The sequence below is a fragment of the Teleopsis dalmanni genome, chromosome 1 (assembly GCF_002237135.1).
Source record: "Teleopsis dalmanni isolate 2A chromosome 1, ASM223713v2, whole genome shotgun sequence".
NCBI classification, from domain to species: Eukaryota; Metazoa; Arthropoda; class Insecta; order Diptera; family Diopsidae; genus Teleopsis; species Teleopsis dalmanni.
Genome location: NC_051846.1, coordinates 105,611,454 through 105,632,305, shown reverse-complemented (window position 1 = coordinate 105,632,305; position 20,852 = coordinate 105,611,454). Strand labels below are relative to the sequence as shown.

At 33.5% G+C, this 20,852-nt stretch overlaps 1 protein-coding gene across 1 annotated transcript in view; it reads left to right on the top strand.

Annotated features, from left to right (window-relative positions):
* LOC119670194 (cubilin homolog) overlaps positions 1-20,852 on the top strand; it is a gene marked incomplete at its 5' end in the record, with an annotated part of 150,697 nt that overhangs the window by 109,507 nt on the left and 20,338 nt on the right. Inside the window, 3 exon segments of the mRNA XM_038080361.1 lie at positions 5,735-5,948; positions 6,039-6,497; positions 6,578-6,678. Of these exon segments, the coding sequence (XP_037936289.1) occupies positions 5,735-5,948; positions 6,039-6,497; positions 6,578-6,678 (774 nt within the window).

The following is a 20,852-nucleotide window of genomic DNA, read 5'->3' as shown; positions in this document are numbered from 1 at the left end:
AATTGAGTGGATGTAAACTGTAACGACCTTTCCGGCCTCTACCGCGGCCGGGGTATACTCAGCGTATACCAGGGTTCAGTACAAAAAAACTCAACAACAAAAAAATTAATAGGCTATATTAAATTACAAATAATTATAAAAAAAAATACATTACACGATTTAACATACTTCAATTAATTATATTTAAATTTCATGGATATTCTTAGTTGTTATATAAAAGAAAATTAAATCGGAGTACTTTCAAAAAAAAACTAAGTAAATAAATAATTAATGTAATAGGTAACAGTATTCATTTAACATACTTCAATTAATTATATTTAACTATCATGGATATTCTTAGAAAATTAAATAATACTTCAAAAAAAACTAAGTAGGTAGATAATTAATGCAATAAGTAATTTATTTAGTTATTATTGCTATTCTGGCAATTGATGCCTTATTGTTGTTAACGTTCGCGCCACTGCCACTGTTGCCGTCGCCGTTGCTGTCCCAGGTGTCAGTTTGATTTTATCACATTCAATGCATTCTATACTTGATTTATTGATATTATTAAAAAAAAACGTTCATTGGATATATGTTATTGAAATATAAAATTGTTGGATGTTACTCTTTCCTATTGTTTAATTTCGTATTTATAATTTAGTTAGTAATATATTTGAATTTCTTTAAACACTTCATTTGGTTTCCTTTGTGGTTAATAATGTAACATATTCTGCGGTAAAGCAAAGGCACTAGAGATGGACACACGTCTCAAAAAAAAAAATCGGTTTTTATATAATTTTTTTTCTTTATTTAAAATACTTGATAGTTGTTATGGTATAAAACACTGTTCCAGAGTATGAATTTATATATTAACAACTTCACGCCGCTTCCGATAAGAGTTTCATATATATATCTTTTTTTTTTATTTTTCTTGTGTATTTCTTTGCGGATCACTGAAGTTAAACTCTGTCATACATTCTGCCCGTTCCGTTCAAGAAAACTCAACCAAGAAGACCGAAAATCCTCCGAATGCTCCTTTTATTTACTTTTTTATAACTGCTTAACTCATACTTTTTAATCCGCCGTTTCACGGTCAATGCACTTAATTAATGTTTTCTACTTCGAGACTCACGAAAGCTTTCCATTATTTTGTTATTGATTCTCTTACCTTGCAATGTTTACGCTGCATTCTCAGCTTCTCCTATTACTCACTGCAACTTTTGGCGATCAAACGAAAATTATAACAAAACAAATTAAAATGACATTTCTCATATTGCAGGTTTTTTTTTGTTATAATTTTTTTTATATGCGTGTTTGAATATCAGTGATTTTTTTATTTTCTTTTTTTTTGTTTATTTTTTTTTTAAATATTTTTTAAAGAAAAAAAGAATCATCACTGTAAGATCAATTTTACTTCAAATTTTTTACTTCAAAAATTGATCATTACAAAACGATGTACCTCTATCAGTAACAATCTTTGCAGGTAACCCGAAATAGCTGGACATCTCGTTTAAGACGGCGATTACAGGAGTTGTTTTTGTATTACGTACAGCTTTCACAATCAGAAATTTCGAGAAAGCATCTGAAATAGCCAAAACGTAGCTATTACCTCTTTTACTTTTAATGAAAGGTCCGAGGTGATCGATGTGAATCAAACGGAAAGGTATCGGTTCAACGTCATCATAGTGCAGAGTACCCTCGCGTTTACCTCCTCGTGATTTGAAATAGCAGCACTCTACACACGCAGCTAAATAATCTTTTACGCATTTTCGCATCTTCGGAAACCAAAAATTTTGTTTAATACGCTCGATAGTCTTTTCAAGCGCAAAGTGACCGGTATCATCGTGACAGGACTGCACAACTCTCCATCTTACAGCTTTTGGTACAACAAATTGTAGACCTTCAGCGGTACGTTGATATAAGCGATGATTTTGTAATTTGTTTTTCTTGTGGGGACTTTAAATCTCCGTTTAAAATAGCAATTAATTCCAAGAGCTCTTTATCTTGTAGCTGCATTGTGAGAAGCCAATCATCAATATTAGCTGTGATCTTCATTATAAAACCGGCAGGCTCTACTTCATTTGATGGTTGATCGGGAGTACGGCTTAATGCATCTACGTGAGCAAGGCGGTTGCCTTGACGATGGATAGTATCGAAATCGTATTCAAGTAACTTGAGCCACCATCGAGCTATTTTAGACTTTAGCTCCTTATTAGCTTTGTTGTTGCGATTGCAGAGCAATTCGTGACCAAACGAAAATGTTTACCAAGTAGGTAAACTCGGAATCGCTGCAAAGTTTCAACCACTGCCAACACCTTGAGTTCGTAGCTATGATATCTACTTTCTGCTTCCGTACAATGGCGACTATAATAAAAAACTGGCTTCCACGGTTTACCTTCGTTTGTTTTAAAACACCCGCTAGACCAACACTACTTGCATCGGTATGCACTTCATGTTCAGCGTTACTGTCGTACAGAGCTAAAACCGGACCGCTACATAGCATATTTATAAGTTTGTCAAATGCATTTTTCTGCTCAACACCCCATACGAACTCTTGTTCTGATTTTCGTAGCAACATCGTGATTGGTTTTGAGATGATTGAGTAATCCCAAACAAATTTGCGGAAAAATCCAGTCAAACCCAAGAAGCGTCGTACTTCTGTTACGTTGGTTGGCTGTTTAAAATTTTTAATTGCTGTTACTTTTTGATTACCTGGTGCTATTCCATTTTGATCAATAACGTGCCCTAGGTGTACTAGTTCCGTTTCAAGAAATTTGCACTTGGACATTCTTAGCGTCAAATTGCTCTCTTTTAACAAACAGAGGAATTTTTCTAACCGTTCTATACCTTCTTCTATACTTTTACTGGGTATAATAACATCATCGAGATAAATTAAAACTTCACCACGGCCCATCGACGACGCAATCTTATCCATTGTCGCTTGGAAAACTCCGGGGGCGTTAACCATTCCAAATGGCATTCTGTTGTATTCGAAATGACCATCCGTAGTAACGAAAGCTGTATATTGCTTTGAGGACTCTTCAATTTCTATTTGGTGATAGCCCATGCGAAGGTCAAGTGTCGTAAAGAATCTGTTACCTGAGAGCTGAGTAAACTGCTCCTCCATATTTGGCATAGGGTAAGGATTTTTAATAGTGATTTTATTTAGTCCACGATAATCTACGCAGAGTCGATGCTCACCATTTTTCTTTTCTACCAGAACCACGGGTGAAGCATACGGTGATGACGAAGGACGTATGATGTCATTTTTAAGCAAATCAAGAACAATGTCCGAAACGATTTTGCGTTTGGCAAATGCTATCCGATATGGTTTTGCCCGAATAGGTACGTCAGTGCTTACTTTAATACTCATTTTGTTGATAACACATTTGCCTAGTTCGGACATATTTTCTGCAAAAACGCCACAGTACGTTGAGAGTAGATCTTTAAGTTGTTTGCGTGCATCCGACGGTATTTCTACCGATGTTTGCAGATCTTCTATATGACATTTGTCTCCCTCTATGATAAGACTTTTGCCTTCACGGCACAATACATCACGACCCAGCAAAATATTTTCGGGTATTTTTCCGTCATCCACGATCAATAAATCGGTTATAAATTCGTTATTATCAAATTCTACAACAGCATTTATTTTAGAGGTGCAAATAAATTTTCCATCGGCAAAACCACTCAAAGTCACAGAACAACGCAATATTTCATTTTTAAAATCTTTTGCAAATGTCTCCCGAATTAGAGTGTATGCACTACCAGGATCTATAAATGATCGCGTCGGTTTTTGATTTACTTTTACAACTTTCGTCACGAGCTCATCTCTTTTTTCGCAAGTACTTTCAATTTTGTTAACCGTTAGTTTATTCTCGGCATTGTTTTTCTTACTAGGACAATCGGTCTCCTTATGCGTAGTGCGATTGCATATGGAACAACGCTCTTTACGTTGTGGTTCAGGACACTTGTTTGAATAATGGCCTATTCTAGAGCAATTGAAACATTTGACTTTTCTAATCGTCTCGCTTTCCTTATTATGGAGCGTTTGTATCCTAGAATTGTCTCTAAGATCGTGATTAGTATTTACCGGGTATTTAGGTTTTGGTTTTTCGTTTAAGTTCTGAACATCATTATATACAGTATAAATATTTATATCACGTAAGAGTTCATTACAGAGAGTGTATTCATTCGAGATTTTCTGCTTTAAGCGTGGCTCATTGATGCTATTAATTATATACCGATCAATTGCATTTTCGGGTACGTTTCCACGAGTACCTATAGACATCATTTTGTAGTAATATTCTTGCGGACTTTCATTAAATTGTCTCTTCGTTTGGGACATTTTGATGTATACGTCTGCTGTTTTCTGTAGAAGCAAAGTCTTTCAAAAATTTTGTAACAAATTCCGTCCAAGAAAGAAACACTTCTTGCGAATCAACCCAATATTTTGCGTATCCTTGCAACTTTTGTTGCACTGCAAATACTAATGTTTGATCGTCCCAACGATATGTAGTTCGTAACATATCGATGCGTTTTATGAACTGATTTGGCATAAGAGATTTGTCGCTTGACGGATTGAACTCAGGCAAAAGGGTTACAATCTCTCTAACGTTTCCACAAGGATTTTGCGCGTATGGTGGGTAATATGCAATATGACCCCCGTTCATATGTTCATGCCGCATATTACCTATATAACTCGTGCTTGGCACACTACCAACTGGCATGCACCCCAATGCTGCATACTGTGGGTTTGGCCCCGATGATATGTACGGCGTATAAACTGGCACAGATGTTGTGAAATGATTTTGAATCGGCATGTAGTTTTGACGTGATGCACAATTATGGTTTATATTATGCGCATTAACCGGAAATGTATTCATACCCGACGATATTGGCATAAAATTATTTACAGACGTTGACATTATTGGCCTTTGCTCCTGCATATTGACATTAGGAATCGGCACTCCCATTGTCGTGACGTTGCTTACATTCAATTCTGCGTTAGATTTATTTTCATTCATATATACTGGAGAAGATATACTTTGTGGCTGGAAATTCTGCTGACTCGTTTGCAGTTCACGTAACGTTTTTTCCAAGAAATTAACTCCCTCCTTTAACGCGGCTGTATCATTGTGAGCACTTACGTATGCTTCTTCACTATGATTTTTCTCTAACCGGCGAATTAAACCTTTTTTATTGCCACTGGTTGGCAATTCTGCGTTTTTACATTTTTCCCGTAATTCGTTTATTTTTAGACTGCGTAAACTCATCGTTATCGTTTTGTTAGGTTAATCCCACTTCTGAAATTGTCATAGACGGCTTTTATTTTGTATATCAGAAAATTCACATTTTTAATTTTAATTCGAGAAAACACGCGTGTTATGCTTTCTAAAAAAACTCGTTAGCACACTGAACTTACGTGCGATACAACTGTCATGTTTAATATAATAATGTGTTTGGAAAGAACATAAACGTGTTCCGAACACATTCGTGTGGAATGTGTTCGGAAATCGTTTTATTAAGGGTGACACAACCATCAGCTAAAAGTTGATGATCTGGATTAACGATTAAATAGTCGATTACAACATGATGCAAATTTTTCATTCTTTAATTTTGTTTGCTGAAGAATCCAAAGTACTGGACGTCCGGATTAACGGCGACTGTGTTTATTTATTTAAACATTTTTACATACATATTTGTTTGTAAGCATTTTAAATATTTAAAAATTTTAAATTTCCGTTTGCAGGATGCTTCAATGGTTGAAAAGGGATATAGCAGTAAAGTTATTTTTAATGGAAGATTTGCTCTTGAAAATGGAAATTTTGCCAGTGAGCACATATATTGTGGTTCTCATTTACCTGATGATTATTTTTCAACAGGAAAAGAACTTTATATTAAGTTTCGAAGCAATAAACAAACTTATGACAATAGATTTATTTTAACTGCGACAGAAGTCAACGGTAAGAATAATCGTTCAAATCAAAATTAAAAGTATATATGTAACTTTAGTCAGAAGTTTATTAAATTTTATTCATTAATGCTTTGTTAAGGTTGTTTTCGAAATTTTACTGGAACTCAGGGACGAATTTTTATTCGGGATACTGAAGCTTTTTGTGATATTTATATAAATGCTCCACAAAACTACTTTATTAGTTTATATTATGACGAACTAACATTCTCAGAGTACAACTGCAGTACCGAGTATATAGAAATTTTTGATGTACATACTAACAAATCATTACAGAAACTTTGTTCATATATGGAACCAAGTAAAAGTCTTTTTAGCAACAGTAATCAATTGCGAATGCATATTATGATGAATGGATTCAATACTGAATATGATGTTACTTACTTAGCCAGCAAAAATAGTTCAGGTTGTGGAGGAAAATTATATAATACTGCTGGAATTATAACGAATCCATTTTATCCAAACAACGTTCGTAATAATTCAGATTGTCGTTGGGATATTCAAGTTCCTAATAATCTTCATGTGTTACTTTCTTTTAAAGGTAAATTTATACAATATATTTTTTATCAATTATATTATAGTGTGTGTGTTAACGTAAATAATTATATTTGCATTTTATAGAATTCGATTTAGGCGCAAGAACGACGTGTCATTCCGATTATTTAGAAATTATCGAATATGAAAATACAACTGAAAAAGTCGTAGATCGTTTTTGTGGCGAGGTAAGTCAATGATAAACTTTAAGATGTGCTGCATTTGCTAGTACACTTTTACACTTAAAATAAGTTAAATCAAGAGCACAATACGGTACATAAGTAAGGTAAAACAAAAATATTTTATAATTTTAATTGTTAACAATATAACAGTACTATTTGAGAAATTCTAGAACAATACTGAAAAAATAACTGTCGTTATGCTCTCCTGATATCAGCGAATAACGGATTTTGCACATTTGATTAAGGAAACATGCCAGTTTTGTCCTATCTATTTTAACTGAACCAATTCTTTTTATACCAAGATAAATAATCCAGATATATCAATATCTGCTCCATACATGTCAGGCCGTACATTGAAACTATGCCGAATTTTTATACAGATTATTTCGATTTGTATGTAACCAAATAATTCTTTTTTAACAAAACGAAAACTTCACCCACTTAGAGCGAAACGATGAGAAATTGCTAATTAAAATTTATTTTTTTAACATTTTGGCATATCTTTGAATACACGTGATTTTTCTACAATAATATAAATTACTGTCTTTTGGGGTTGCGGTATAATAATTTCTTACTACTTTTAGTAACTTTATGTTCACTTTTAGTAATGTAATAGTATGTTTTCACTCCTTACTTGTTGCATGTAAAATTTGTTAACTATACAAAGAGCTTCCGCGTTTTTTAACTTTCTTGAAAATAAAGTGAGGAAAATTAGACCAAAAATGTTGAAGTAACCCTGAAAAATAAATTTCAAAAGGAAATTATCAATATTTGAAGTATTTGTCTTATGTTTTTTATGTAAAATGTAAACACACAACAGCTGAGCTGTAAACAATGACACTATGGAAGCAAGTATTTAATAAAATCTTTGTTATTATTAATTATCAACTCGTCAACTTATCAACTCGTATGGCTAAAATTTTTTTTTTGTTATTTGAAACACAATATGTACCATAATATAAATACATGTTTTATTTGACTACGACTAGTTCAAGTGCAAAGAACTATCATGCAGTTTTGTTATATATCAGAATACGTTTTAAAATTGTCAAGTTGTCAAAGACTTAGTGCTAATAAAGTAGTAATCTAAATTATTATTAGACTACTGATTCGGGATTAGATCTGAAGGCTTTGTTCGTTTAAGTCTCCTCAGCAGGTCAGATGTATTAGACAGATGGTTGACTGTCTCATTTGGATGCTGTTGTAATCGTTTTTGGTGCGTTACTGCAAAATAATAAATTTAGCTTAATAAAAATTTAATTCTTCTTCGTCACTTTTGGCCTATGTTGTACCATCTGCTTTAATAGGAGGATTATGTTTTGTAGGTTGTTTTACTGCTTTCACGGCTTTCCACAGCGAGTAATCTGTGCGTTTCTCATAGGAAAGGATTCTAAGATTCTGTTGTATATTATCGTTTTTAACATTATTAATAAGTTTTCGTAGTTTCCTTTTTAATTTCGTTTTATCAGTTGGTGATCGTGTTTGTTGCCATTTTTTGCGCAATTTCCTTTTTTCCCATATTAGTTTATCAATTTCTTTTGGAAGGGTTGGTCTAATCTGGTGTTTAGAGAACTGAAGAAATCCATGCTGATTTCTGAAACTGCTGTGTAAATAGAAGAACTTCGTTATCCACTTCAATCGTGGAGTTCAGATCAGAGTTAAGATTAAGAGTGTTTTCAAAATGCAGCGTAAAGTAATTCCAGTTAGTAGATCTATTTATTAGGCAAGGCTGCGGTTCATTTATGACTACACTTTTATTAATAGAAAAGTGCACAGGTTAATGATCAGAAAAGAGATCATATCCATTTTTTATTTGTAAGAGTTCTTTCGGTATCTTTTTAATTATGAAAAAGTCGGCCAATATGTTGGGCTTTCAGTTGATAAGACATCCCATCCTGTGGCTTGTATGGCTTTTAATAGTTCTCGGCCCTTAATTGTAGTTAATCGCGAATCCTTATGGACATGTTTAGCGTTGAAATCTCTCCCCATAATGAATTTATTTTTAAATTTAGAAAGAAAGTTTATATATTGATCTGTACTAATAGAATGTCTTGGAGGACTGCAGACCGAAATAATTGATAATTTTTGATTTTGTTCTTTTATTGTAATAGTTGTGGCTTGAAACTCGCTACAGCTGTTCCCTTTCTGTTCATAGTAACTGATGGTTTCTCTTATTATAATAGCACTTCCCCCTCGTGCATTGTTATTCGGGTGAGTAGTGTGGTAAGTTTCATAACCTCTAAATTTTATATGTGATTCCTTCGTAAATTGCGTTTCTGCTATTAGACATATATCGATGGACTTTTTGTAAAGAATAGTCTGTAGTTCGTTTTGTTGATGTAGCAGCCCATTTGCGTTCCAGAGCATAACTTTTATTGCATTACATACGGTGTTTGGGAAGGATCTGTTCTAGTTTATTTATTCGTTCATCTAAAACTTTATAAAATTTTTCCTGGTTTTGTAGCAGTTGAAGTACCAACTGCAAGGTTGAAGAAATCTCTCCAGGGTTTTGAGAGTTATTATTTGATTTTACGTTTGAGCATATGAAGGTTTTCCATAATTTTTTGTTAATTTAGAAACTGGCAAATTTTTTACATATTCAGTGGCAGCAGAGTTGAGTTTATCTGGCTTACTACTTTGGTTATCTTTCTGAACGATTTTGTTTCGCAACTTTTGGTAGCTCTTTGGCTACAAAACATCCTCGATAGTTAGCTGGATGAGATTCGCCACAATTGCAGCATTTTGGTAAAGTTTCTGCTGGTTTTATACAGCTCGTTGTTGGATGCTTTCCCGAACATTTGATACATCTTGCCGTTTTTGAACAGTAGTTCCTTGTGTGACCAAAAGTTTGACAATTTTTACACTGAGAAATTTGGTTTGGTCTTTCTACTGCTTCAATGGAGTAAATCTTTTTAATGTCTTCAATAGACTCAAAGGTGAGCAGAAACATATCTAACGGCTCCTTTGTTTTCCATTTAAATTTCCGATCTGCACTTATGGCTTTGAGCCCTTGTCTCTGTAAGTCCTCGACAATAAGTTTAGGTTCACAAGAGTGATGCAGGTTTTTAACAATAACACGAATAGGTCTTGTTTGTTTATCTTCATATGAGTACCAATCTATCTTAGCATTAGACAGCAGCTTTGTTATGCTTCTGTAGTCATCTGCTTCCCTGGTATTGAGTTTATACTTCCCGTTATTTATAAGCTTGAATGAAAAATCAGTTTTCGCAGTGTTTTTAATGTCTTCGTAAATCTTTATGTAATCAGTAACTCCTGATATCATTGTTGGAGGGGGAGAATGCACTTTGGGGCCTTTAGTATTTAATAGAATTTCCGGTTTCGAATTTGCATTTGTATTTTTATCATATGAAACATGAAGCTCTGGAGAAGATTCAACTTTTCGTTTTTTAGTCGGACGTTTTTGTTTCAATATCAAGTCAGTTTCTAACGCCAATTCCTCTTCATCAGTGTGGTACTGAACACTTGTGCTATCTAATTTTGTATCAACCTCATTCTTATCAGCTTCTTTCTTCTGTGATAATGAACTATTCTTTTCTACCTTTAGTTTTTGATTTTCTTTCTTAAGGTTTCCACAACTGATTTCTAATAAATTTATTTCTTCTGTTAAAAATTTAATATTACGTTTTAACTCACTTAGCATGTTATCTTGAGTCTGATCCAAAGGCCTTTCATTTTTACATGAAGGGGATGAAATATTCCTCATGGCATCTTGCATCCTTTTAGGCTGAGCTATTCGTTGATCATAGTTCAAAGCCTAAAACAAGGTTTGTGTTGATGACAGATTTGAAAAATGTCTGATTGTTTAAGCGTTGAAATTGCCCTGTAGCGCACAGTTTTCACGGAGTAAAACAAAATTACGAAAATAAATATAAATAATTGAAAGAATGGAACAAAATATAATAGTTTCACAATTTATTTGCAGTTTATTTATTTAATTATTTAAAATTTTAAGGTTTATAAATAATAAAAATTTATTTTTATTTAAGTTTTTAAAGGTACTTGTAATTTACACTATGGCATCGCCACATTTGCAATTTCTTACTTTCGTTAAGAAAAGCATATAGTGTCTCTATCAGCTGTTGAGCAAAACTAATATTTTTTGTGTTTGTTTAATTTGCAAATTAAAGTTTAATTTTGTAGAATAAAAAATTTTTAAATTCACAAAACCGAACTTTACCTTTTAAAATCGGGCACCATTTTAATAAATTTTTTTTTTATTTATGATCAATGGATCAAGTGTTCATAACTTTTAAAATTTGAAATTTAACTTTTCGGATTAAAAACAATAGAAGTTGATCGATGGCTAAAATGATATGAATAATGATAAAATGATAAGATTAATTAAGAACAGCTGTGAGGAAGAACAGAACGACGGAATAATAAGTGACGCTTTTAGTAACCGAAGTGGCGTTAAACAAGGCTGCGCCCTCTCACCATTACTCTTCATCACAGCTCTTGACTTTGTCCTCTAAAACATCAATAAAAACCCAATTGGCAATTGGTGTCTAAATACCAAATTCGATGAACTTGTGTATGCAGATGACGTTGTTCTTACGGCAAGCAACTTCAGGATTTGCAGAGAAAAATTGACAGCTTTTCTGAGGCCAACAACAACACTCCTATAATTATCAACAATACTCGGATTGAAAACGTTTCGCAGTTTGATTATCTAGGAAGCAAAATCAATATTAGCAATGGTACTTTAGCTGAATTCAAAAAGTGCGTACTACATTTAAAATGACCAACAATGTATTGCGATCAAACGCATTTCAGCAAAATATAAAAATACTTATCTATAATACTTGCATCTGTTTTACTATATGGATGCGAAACATGGCATGCATAATTAATTTATTATTATATTATTATATAACAATTATTAACAGTACTTCTTAATTTATACGCCTTTCCTTAAAATCGGAAAGTGTGATAATTAGATTATCAGAAAGTGTGATAATTAGATTATTGGCAGTTTATAAAATAGGCTGTGTTACTTGTTACCATTTTTTATCCAAAACGTACTAAAATTGGAGTAATTTGTTCCAAAAACCGCAAATTCTGAAATTCATTACTAAACAACACTGCTTTGTCTTAATGCCGAGGTACAAATACGCCGGCTCTCAAGCCGGAATTTAAACCGACATATTGTTTTTCTCTCAATCTCAATTTTATAATTTGCATTAAAAACAACAACAATTTTACTCATGCCATGCCAGAGCATTAAGGGAAAACCCTGAAATACCTTGAAGAACCCCTTTATATAAAGGTTTCAACGTGGAAAAAGCATTCTCTACGAGTACAGCCACTACATATCCAGTTAAATAGCTAAAATTAAATTCTGAGGCAGACTTAGAAAGAAATTTATGAAATAGGATCTTACATAGTAGAGAATGTTCTTCACGGTCAAAAGCTTTGAAAAAAATCAAGGAGACATAAGGATGTTAAGTTAAGTTAAGTATGCTAAGGTTTGATATTCGAATATTTTCGAGGACCTTCAGTTTTGCCTTCGTGCAATTGTGATTTTTTTTAAGCCTGGATTGGAGAGAAAAGACTAGTTGAAAGCAGTTAAGATGGATACGTATTTGTTCAACCATTATGTTTTCACACATTTTAGAGAGTGAGAGAAAAATACTAATTGGGCGATAATCAGAACATGAAGATGCATAAGACTTTTTTCAATAGGAATAATATTGGTTTTTTTTCCAAAATGCAGGAAAACATGATGTAGTGACGCAGTGGTTAATAATGTGATTTGAAGGAGTAGTAATAAACAGCAGTATAAGTTCAATAAATTTACCTGAAATTTTATCTACTCCAGTAGCATTTCTTCACTAACACATGCAAAGTCAAAGATGCGTTTGGACGAAACACTCTCAAGTTCGTGAAATACAGAAGTAACGTTCAATCTATATTCTAAGGGAACAAAGAGGTCATTTAAATTGTAAGAATCAACGCTACATACATTACTTTCATTTTCATATCCCCTAGAGCTTTGACTTTACTCCAAAGTGATTTAATAAGTAGTGAAACATCAAGTTTTGATTTAACCTAAATTGAGCTTCATAAGTAGCCATTGAAGTAAAATTTCGGACTGCTTTGAACCGCATGTAGGTAAAAACAATCGGATACGTTTTCCACACTGCATGCTTCCGTCTATATACCATGTAATCATGTTTTCTTTTATTATTTGGGTTTTGGACAAGACTTCCCAATTCTATTTGTTGCCAAGTTCAGTTTTGAAGTTTTTTGTAAAGTTATAATTTACAATCATCCTGTCCGTTGGCATTTCAGTTTCTGGGATTTGTGCAGCCAGAGTATCAGATTTTTTGCTATTGGTTTCAAAACCAGTCATCCTGTTTGTAATTACTCTAAAAACAGCCCTCTTCGCCAGTGATTGCACATGGATGTGAAGAGGTGTGAGTTCCAGGAGTATTTCAATTGATGACGTGGGACATCAAGGGACGCTGTTCCTTGTTGAGTGTGTTGATAACGCTTTGCTGTTTTGTGCGGTTTTCCAGACTATTGATCCGTAATTGAGCATGGGTCTGATTTTTGCTGTGTGTATCCATCGCAGCGACTTTAGTGTACATCCCCAATTCTTACTTGCGAGGGATCTACATGTCATAAAAGCTTTAGTTACCTTTTTTGTTACTTCATGAATGTGAGATTTCCATAGTAATTTTTGGTCTCAAATTATACTTAAAAATTTTACCTCCGTTTGTGGTTTTATTCCTAACCCATCTAAGAGGATGGGTTTAAGATTTTTTATTTTGTATTTTCTCATGAATCATACAATGGTTGTTTTTGCTGGGTTTCTTTTCAATCCAACAAAATTGCACCATTCTTTTGTTAGTTTTAGGCCCAACTGGATTCTTTCGCACAAAGTATGTTCCAATTTTCCTTTGTAGATTATTACATCATCTGCGTGTCCCTGGATTTGGAAGCCATTCCTTTACAGATTTACCAATAGTAGATCCACTACCATACTCCACATTAGAAGTGACAATACTACACCTTGTGGACACCACCGCGAGATGTTTGCAAAAATATTGCCATTATTGGTCGCAGTTTTCACTCTCCTGGTGCGGAGCATGTTGCTCATCCAGCGTAAAAGTATGCCATTTATTCCTCTTCTGCAAAGAGTTGGGTTTATGACCTCATGTGAAGTGTTAACAAAGGCTCCTTCAATCTCTATGAAAGCGCAGATTGATATTTCTTTCTTATTTATGCTATCCAAAATCATGTTACTTAGTCGATACAGGGCCATTTCTGTCGACTGACCTGTCTTATAGGCGTGTTGGCAACTATACAATGGAGTTTCTTTCAGTGTAGTACTCTTAATATAGTTATTCACGAATTTTTAAGTAGGAAGGATGTAAGGCATATTGATCTGAAAGATTTCGAGTCAGTAGCATTTCTTTTGCCCGCCTTCGGAATAAAGTCCACTTTTGCCCTCTTCCACATAGTTGGTATATAGCCAACTTGGCATTGTGATTGTATTTTTGGCAATCTTCGAATCTTTCTTTCTTATTGTCTTAGGGGGATCAGTGTGTTTTAATACTGTCTCTAGAGTTGGGGAATATGCTGGGAAGTGTACGTTCAGAAGTAGTCGTACCTTTTCCTCTTCACCTTCGAAGAAACTTCCATCTTCTAGCTTGAGATTGGTGGAAGTAAGGCTACTGCTTGTTGTAAGCACATTATAGAGTATTGATACCTCCGTTGTACTTTCTATGCTTTCGCAGAATTTTCGGAAGCTTCTACGTTTTGAAGCGCTAATTTCTTTATTGTACAGAGTAAGATGTTGCCTATATTCTGGCCAATCTTCTGTTCGCTTTGAGTAATTAAATAGTCCTCTGACAGTGCTTCTTAGATTTTTTAGGTCATAGTGACAATTATAATTGGATTGGTGCGGTTGTATGATTTTTGAGCTCTGTGTTTTTTTGTGAAAATTGATCTGTAAATGCATCGAATTATTTTGTAAAATTGGCACAGATGAACAATATTTTTATACTTAAGGATTTTTGCAAATTGGTACACGCTTTAACCGATAATTGTTTAAACAATTTAAAAAATAAATTCTAAAAACTTATTTTGTATTTGCAACACACGCCCCGTTAATTTAGTTCTGTTTTTATACATACAAAACAGCTGACGGACACAGCAATTAGTTATTTTTTTGTTTTATTAAAGAAAAGCTTATAATCAGCTGATAGAGGTAGGAAGTAAAACTATAATAAGCAAGTGCGAATGGTGTTGTAAACTGTTAAATGACTACACAAATATTGCTCATACGTGGTGAAACCGGTCTAATATGTAGAGGAATTTACGGTAGAGCATATCACACTTCCATGAAATGCTCAGGGTTTGAACAATTTAATTTAAATTGCCTTAATAGCAGTATGATACAATTTATGTGTGAAGAGTGTGTGCAGTATATTCACAATACTGATTTCGCAATTAAACAAATACAAAACAGTGTAACTCTTAAGATTAATGAAAATGAAATAAAATCTTTGTTAAAAGCTGTTGAGGCTAGATATAGTGAAAGAATAAAAAACCTTTTTAATATTCAAGAAATTCTTGAACAAAAAATCGGCTCCTTTGAAACAAAATTAGCTGATATGACAAAACGTGTAAAAGAACTTGATGAGAAAATGTGAACAAAATCTATTAATAAGGATCAGCCCAGTTTTGTTACCTATGCTACTAAGTTGGAATCAGGATTAAATAAAAATGTACCAATCACTCTTAAGTCAAAGAATAAACAGCAAAGTGAAGAAACAAAAAAAGAATTAAAGCTAAAACTAAATCCATCAAATCTAAATGTTAAAATTCATGGTTTTATGAGTACACAAGATGGAGGAGTAATAATTAAATGCGGTACTACTAAAGAAAGAGAAATTTTTGTTAGTGAAATGAAAAAAGTGACAATTATGATATTTCAACACCGGATATGCGTAATCCTAAAATATTGATATCTGAAATGTCTGAAAAATTAGATAACGATAAAATTATAAATGCAATTAAAAATCGGAATGAGATCGTTTTTCGTTCAATTAAAATGCTAAAGGTGTATGAATCATACAAAAACAAAAACATTTTTAATGCTATTGTTGAATTAGACAGTACTGCATTTGCTAAAATAATGAAAAAGCATAGAAATTATGTGGGTTGTGATAGATGCATTGCTTATGAGAGTTTTAACGTAATGAGGTGTTCTAAGTGTTGGACTTCAATCATAAAGCAAATTTCTGTAAGGAAAACGGAGTGCCCTGTGCAAAAAACAGCGAAATTGGGCACTCTCATAAAGAGTATGTAAGCAGCATTGTAAAATATATAAACTGCGTGAAGATGATAAAAACTCGTAATCTCAAGGATATCTCTACGGATCATGATTGCAGGGATATGAACTATAAAACGTTACAGCTAAGACTTAAATTTGAGGCAGATAAAATTAATTATCAATCATGAATGATCATAAAACCTTAATAAACATTCTGTGTACTCAAAATACTGATTTCAATATTGTTCATTTTAATGATAGAAACCTAAATGGTCTTAAACTTGATCATGTGAAATCAGTGTTTGAAGACTCCAATGTTGACATTATTTACGTTTCTGAAACATGGTTAGATAATGAGATCAGTAGTTCATATTTTTCAATAAAAGGTTATGATTTATATCGCCACTATAGGTAAAACAGAAAAGGTGGTGGAGTTGCAATTTATTGCAAATCTTATGTAAGTAGTCAGTTAATATGCACTTCGGATGAAACTGATATTGAATTTATTTGTGTGTCTATCAAAAGTCATAGTAATAAAATTTTAGTTTCCTGTATCTACAATCCACATAACCAATTCTCATGCGGTCCATTATTTGACTCGTTGACTCGTGATTTTAATTATGACTTTTTAGTGAATTGTAGTAAAGTACTGAAACTAAAAGATTTATTAGCCATGATGGGCCTAAGTATCATCAATGAAACTAAACCAACTAGATACTGTAACAGTGTGCGACCAAGTCTTCTAGATATAGTTGCTGTGTCGGATCCTAATAAAGTCTTACTGTTCGATCAAATCTCGTTTGTATCTGATCATGATCTACTAATTGCTACATTGGACTTTAACCCAAACAGGAAATCTAGTCCTAGTTCTTTCTCTTACAGGAATTTTAAATCAATTGATACTATCAGATTATTTCATGAACTAAATACTGTTGATTGGAGTGATTGTTGCTTTTTTTCAACTTCTGACGTTAAGTTAGATAAATTTAATAATATATTTTGTCAATTTTTTTTATCGATTTGTTCCGCTGCGGACGATTACTATTAAAAGTTCTTCCTGTCCTTGGCTAAGCTTATAATGTTTGTGAGCTTATAATGGCTAATCAAATTAATATTCACCTTTAGCGTTTCAAACTTCTCCATTCCAGTCTGGCTTTAGAAAGGGTCATAGTTGCTCTACTGTTATGCTCAAAGTTTTAGAAGATATTCGACCTAGCTATGATAATGACATGATTACATTTTTATGCCTTTTAGACTTCTCTAAAGCATTTGATCGTGTTGATCACTACATACTATGTAAGAAATTAACTGATTATTTTTCATTCTCGTACTCTGCCTCTAAATTCATATATAGTTATCTAACAGGGAGATCGCAGACTGTTTTCTCTGCTGATAAATATTCGGATTTTAAATCGTTGCCTACTGGTGTTCCTCAGGGGTCAATCCTTGGCCCACTGCTTTTCTCAATATATATAATTGATGTTTTCACCATATGTAAATATTCCAAATTACATAAATAACATGCTGCTTAATACAGATAAAACAATTATTCTGGCTATTGCGAGAAAAAAAATTATAGTGGAGAAATTGCCTTTAATTTTAATCGGCAGTACTACAATTGATTATAAGTTATCAGTAAAATGCTTAGGTTTTTACTTGAACTCTAGCTTGAATGCCCGTGACCACATAAATCAAGTTTTTCGGAAACCAATTGCATTACTTAGATGTATACAATTATCAGCTAAATATACTCCAATGAATCTACGTTGCACATTAGTGAAGCACTAAATGTTGCCTATAGTTATGGTATGTATTCTAGTCTGGTCTAAAGCAAACTTGACTCAGACTCCTTATACAAATTAAGAGCTTTAATGAACTGCCTGACAAGGTATGTCTATGGACTTAGCCGTTTTGATCATTTAACTGGCTATAGGAATAACATTCTGGGATGTGATATTGAACAATATATTAATAAATATGTTTGTATATTTTTGTTTAAAATTGCTACGATCCAATTCCCTGGGTACCTTTTTTATCTATGTAAATTAAATTTAATCTATGTAAATTACGTTCAAACAGATCTATTCAATATTTAATCCCAAGGTTCAACCACTTTTCTGCGAGTAGTTATGTTTTCATAAATACGGTAAGACTCTGGAACTTATTATCCAGCAATACCGAAAACACAAACAACTTAGTGTGCTTTAAAAAGTTAATTTCTCAGGAACTGTCAGCATATTATTACAATCTTATGGTATATAGATTAATATTGTTTTATTCTTATATCTTATTTTGATTAATTTTCTGCTTATCATAAATATTATTTTTGGTTTTTTATTATTTTCTTTCTTTTTTGTTACTGTTCTGTTTTCTTCTATTTTGATTTCATTAGTAATTGCTTTTTTATCTTTAATAATTTTCATTGTTAACACTATATTTTAATTTATTAATTAAGTTAATTTTAAAGCTATAAATTAAATAATATATTCAATTTTATTTGTTAGTTTGTAAGTTAGTATGGAAGATAGTGCATTGAAAAGTTGTCCCTCATAGCACTTCATTAAATAAATAAATAAATAAAAATAAAATAAATTGTTTCACCAAGGCACATCCTTGGTGGAATTAATCGAGTTTAATATGAGCTATCCTCATATGCATTTAATATGGAATTATTGAGATTTTTTAGGTTATTTTCTAATTGAATTTCATTCTGACTAATTTCATCTAGTCCTAGTTGGTCAAGATTTCTTTTAAAATTTTCTGTATAGGTTTCCCAAGGATTATAGGATTCCTTAGGATTTTCTTGTTATTGGTGAAAATGTCGAACCTTAGGATTCTATGATCAGACATGGAAAGTTTACTGGATGCTTTCCAGTTTTTGACGAGCTTATAGCCTCGAGTATTTTCTATAATAATATCTAGGACCTCTTTGCGTGAGTTGGTTACAAATGTTGGTGTCTTGCCTACATTACATATTTTTAATTTCTTACTAGTTATAGATTCTAAATGGTACTCATCTCTTATATTGGTGTTTGCACTTCCCCATACTTCGTTGTGCGCGTTTGAATCGCAATCAAGTATAAGTGGCATCTTCATTCTCTCACAGTAATCCACCAGTTTATCGACCTCTGCAAATGGTACCTGTGTATCTAGTAACTCTCCACAGCTGAGTATGTAGGCCTTCATTCTGCGTTACGAGTAGCTTTAGCAGCTTTTCCGTGTCGACACTTTTAGCTCTTGAGAGGTAGACTGTCATCATGTGTAAGCTCGGTATGTTGTCCACGACACATGTGGTGAGTTCAACGCCGTCCCATCCATCCAGCTTAGGTACCGCCCTGTGGATGAAATTGGCCGCAACTTCGTGTACGCAGTCAACCAGTAAAAGTCCTGGTCGAAAGTGTATCCCGCTAAATCGTAGCTTGGCATCCCAGCCTTTGTTCATCTCCTCAATGAGGAGTTTTTTGATTTTACCTTGCTCATCCTTTGAGGGAGTTGATTCCGCATATGATTTCGGAAGAATAGCTATTCTTAAGCTCTTGGCTACACTGGCATAGATGCTGCGGGATATTGTTTTCCTCGGTTGCTTTGGTGTGGCCATTTACATGACGCCCATCGCTTGTGGAGGTTTGTCGTTCCCTCGTGTTTTTTTAGCCGATTGAACATCGATCGGACTGATTTTTTGGGCAGACCTCTTTTTAGAGTGTTGACTGACCTTCGACTGATTGAGAATCTTGGCCGCCTCAGGTTTTAAGCCTTCTTTGTTGATAGCGCAAGTACCATTTGGTACCCGCACCACTTAAGCCAATAGATTTCCGGGCGTCGCGGAAGCTTTGACCGGAGGTTAGTCCAGTGCTTGTCGGGGGCTGTAGTGGTGGTGTTTCGGAGTTTTATTCCTGGCTTTTTTGCTCTCAGTGCGTTTTCCTGCTTTCCGTTTTGGAAAGACTTCTTGACGATCGGTATGTTGGATATTGATCTTCACACAATTTGTCAGTTGAGTTGCAGTATATGCTTCTGGAGACCCTCCTTTCCAAGAGAGTGAGTACTTGGGATTAGTCTCACCTGCGTGTCCGTCTAGTGAAATACTAGGATCCCCTTATCGTATATAATACGATACGAAATACACTGATCAAATAATTAATAATTATATTGTTAAAAACTGTCAATTTATCATCAACACAAGCACCAAATGAGCAATTACTCCAGTCACTAATGTTTAAATTATGATATAATAACTGAGTGTCAACTAATTTAAAATCCCGTAAAGAAAATTATGAGGGATTGATATTTCTAGTTACACAGTAATCTAAGGTAATAAATAACATATCTAGATCAGAAACAAAATAAATCTGATCAAAGAACAATACTTTAGTCCGATCAGACACTATCGCTAAGTCGAGGAGACGTAGGTGTACATTATGACTACATAAACCAGCCTTGGCTATAAGGTCATTTAGTGCAAAAACCTTAGTATTTCTCAATAAAATAATAGTACTGAAATCGCCAAATAAGGTGATAAAATCAAAATTGAGAGCAATTGGAAAGAGAAAATCTAAAAGTGGATCACTACAGTATCTTTTGCTGGGGTTGTAAGCACATTTAACTAGAATTTTTGACTACCTATACATAAATACATTTACATATTAATTCAAATTCACTTTTCTCATATTCACAGCTCAAATCACTTTATGATTTACAATAAATAAACCCCACCACGCAACTTATGATTTATATCATGCCGAAATAAGATGATAAAGTCCTTTATATAGAGGTATGAACTTTCAAGATGGCAGTCAAACCAAGTCTCAGAAATACAATTAACATTCACTTTGAAGCCTTCGAAAAATACTCTCACATGATCCAATTTTAAGCCAAAAAG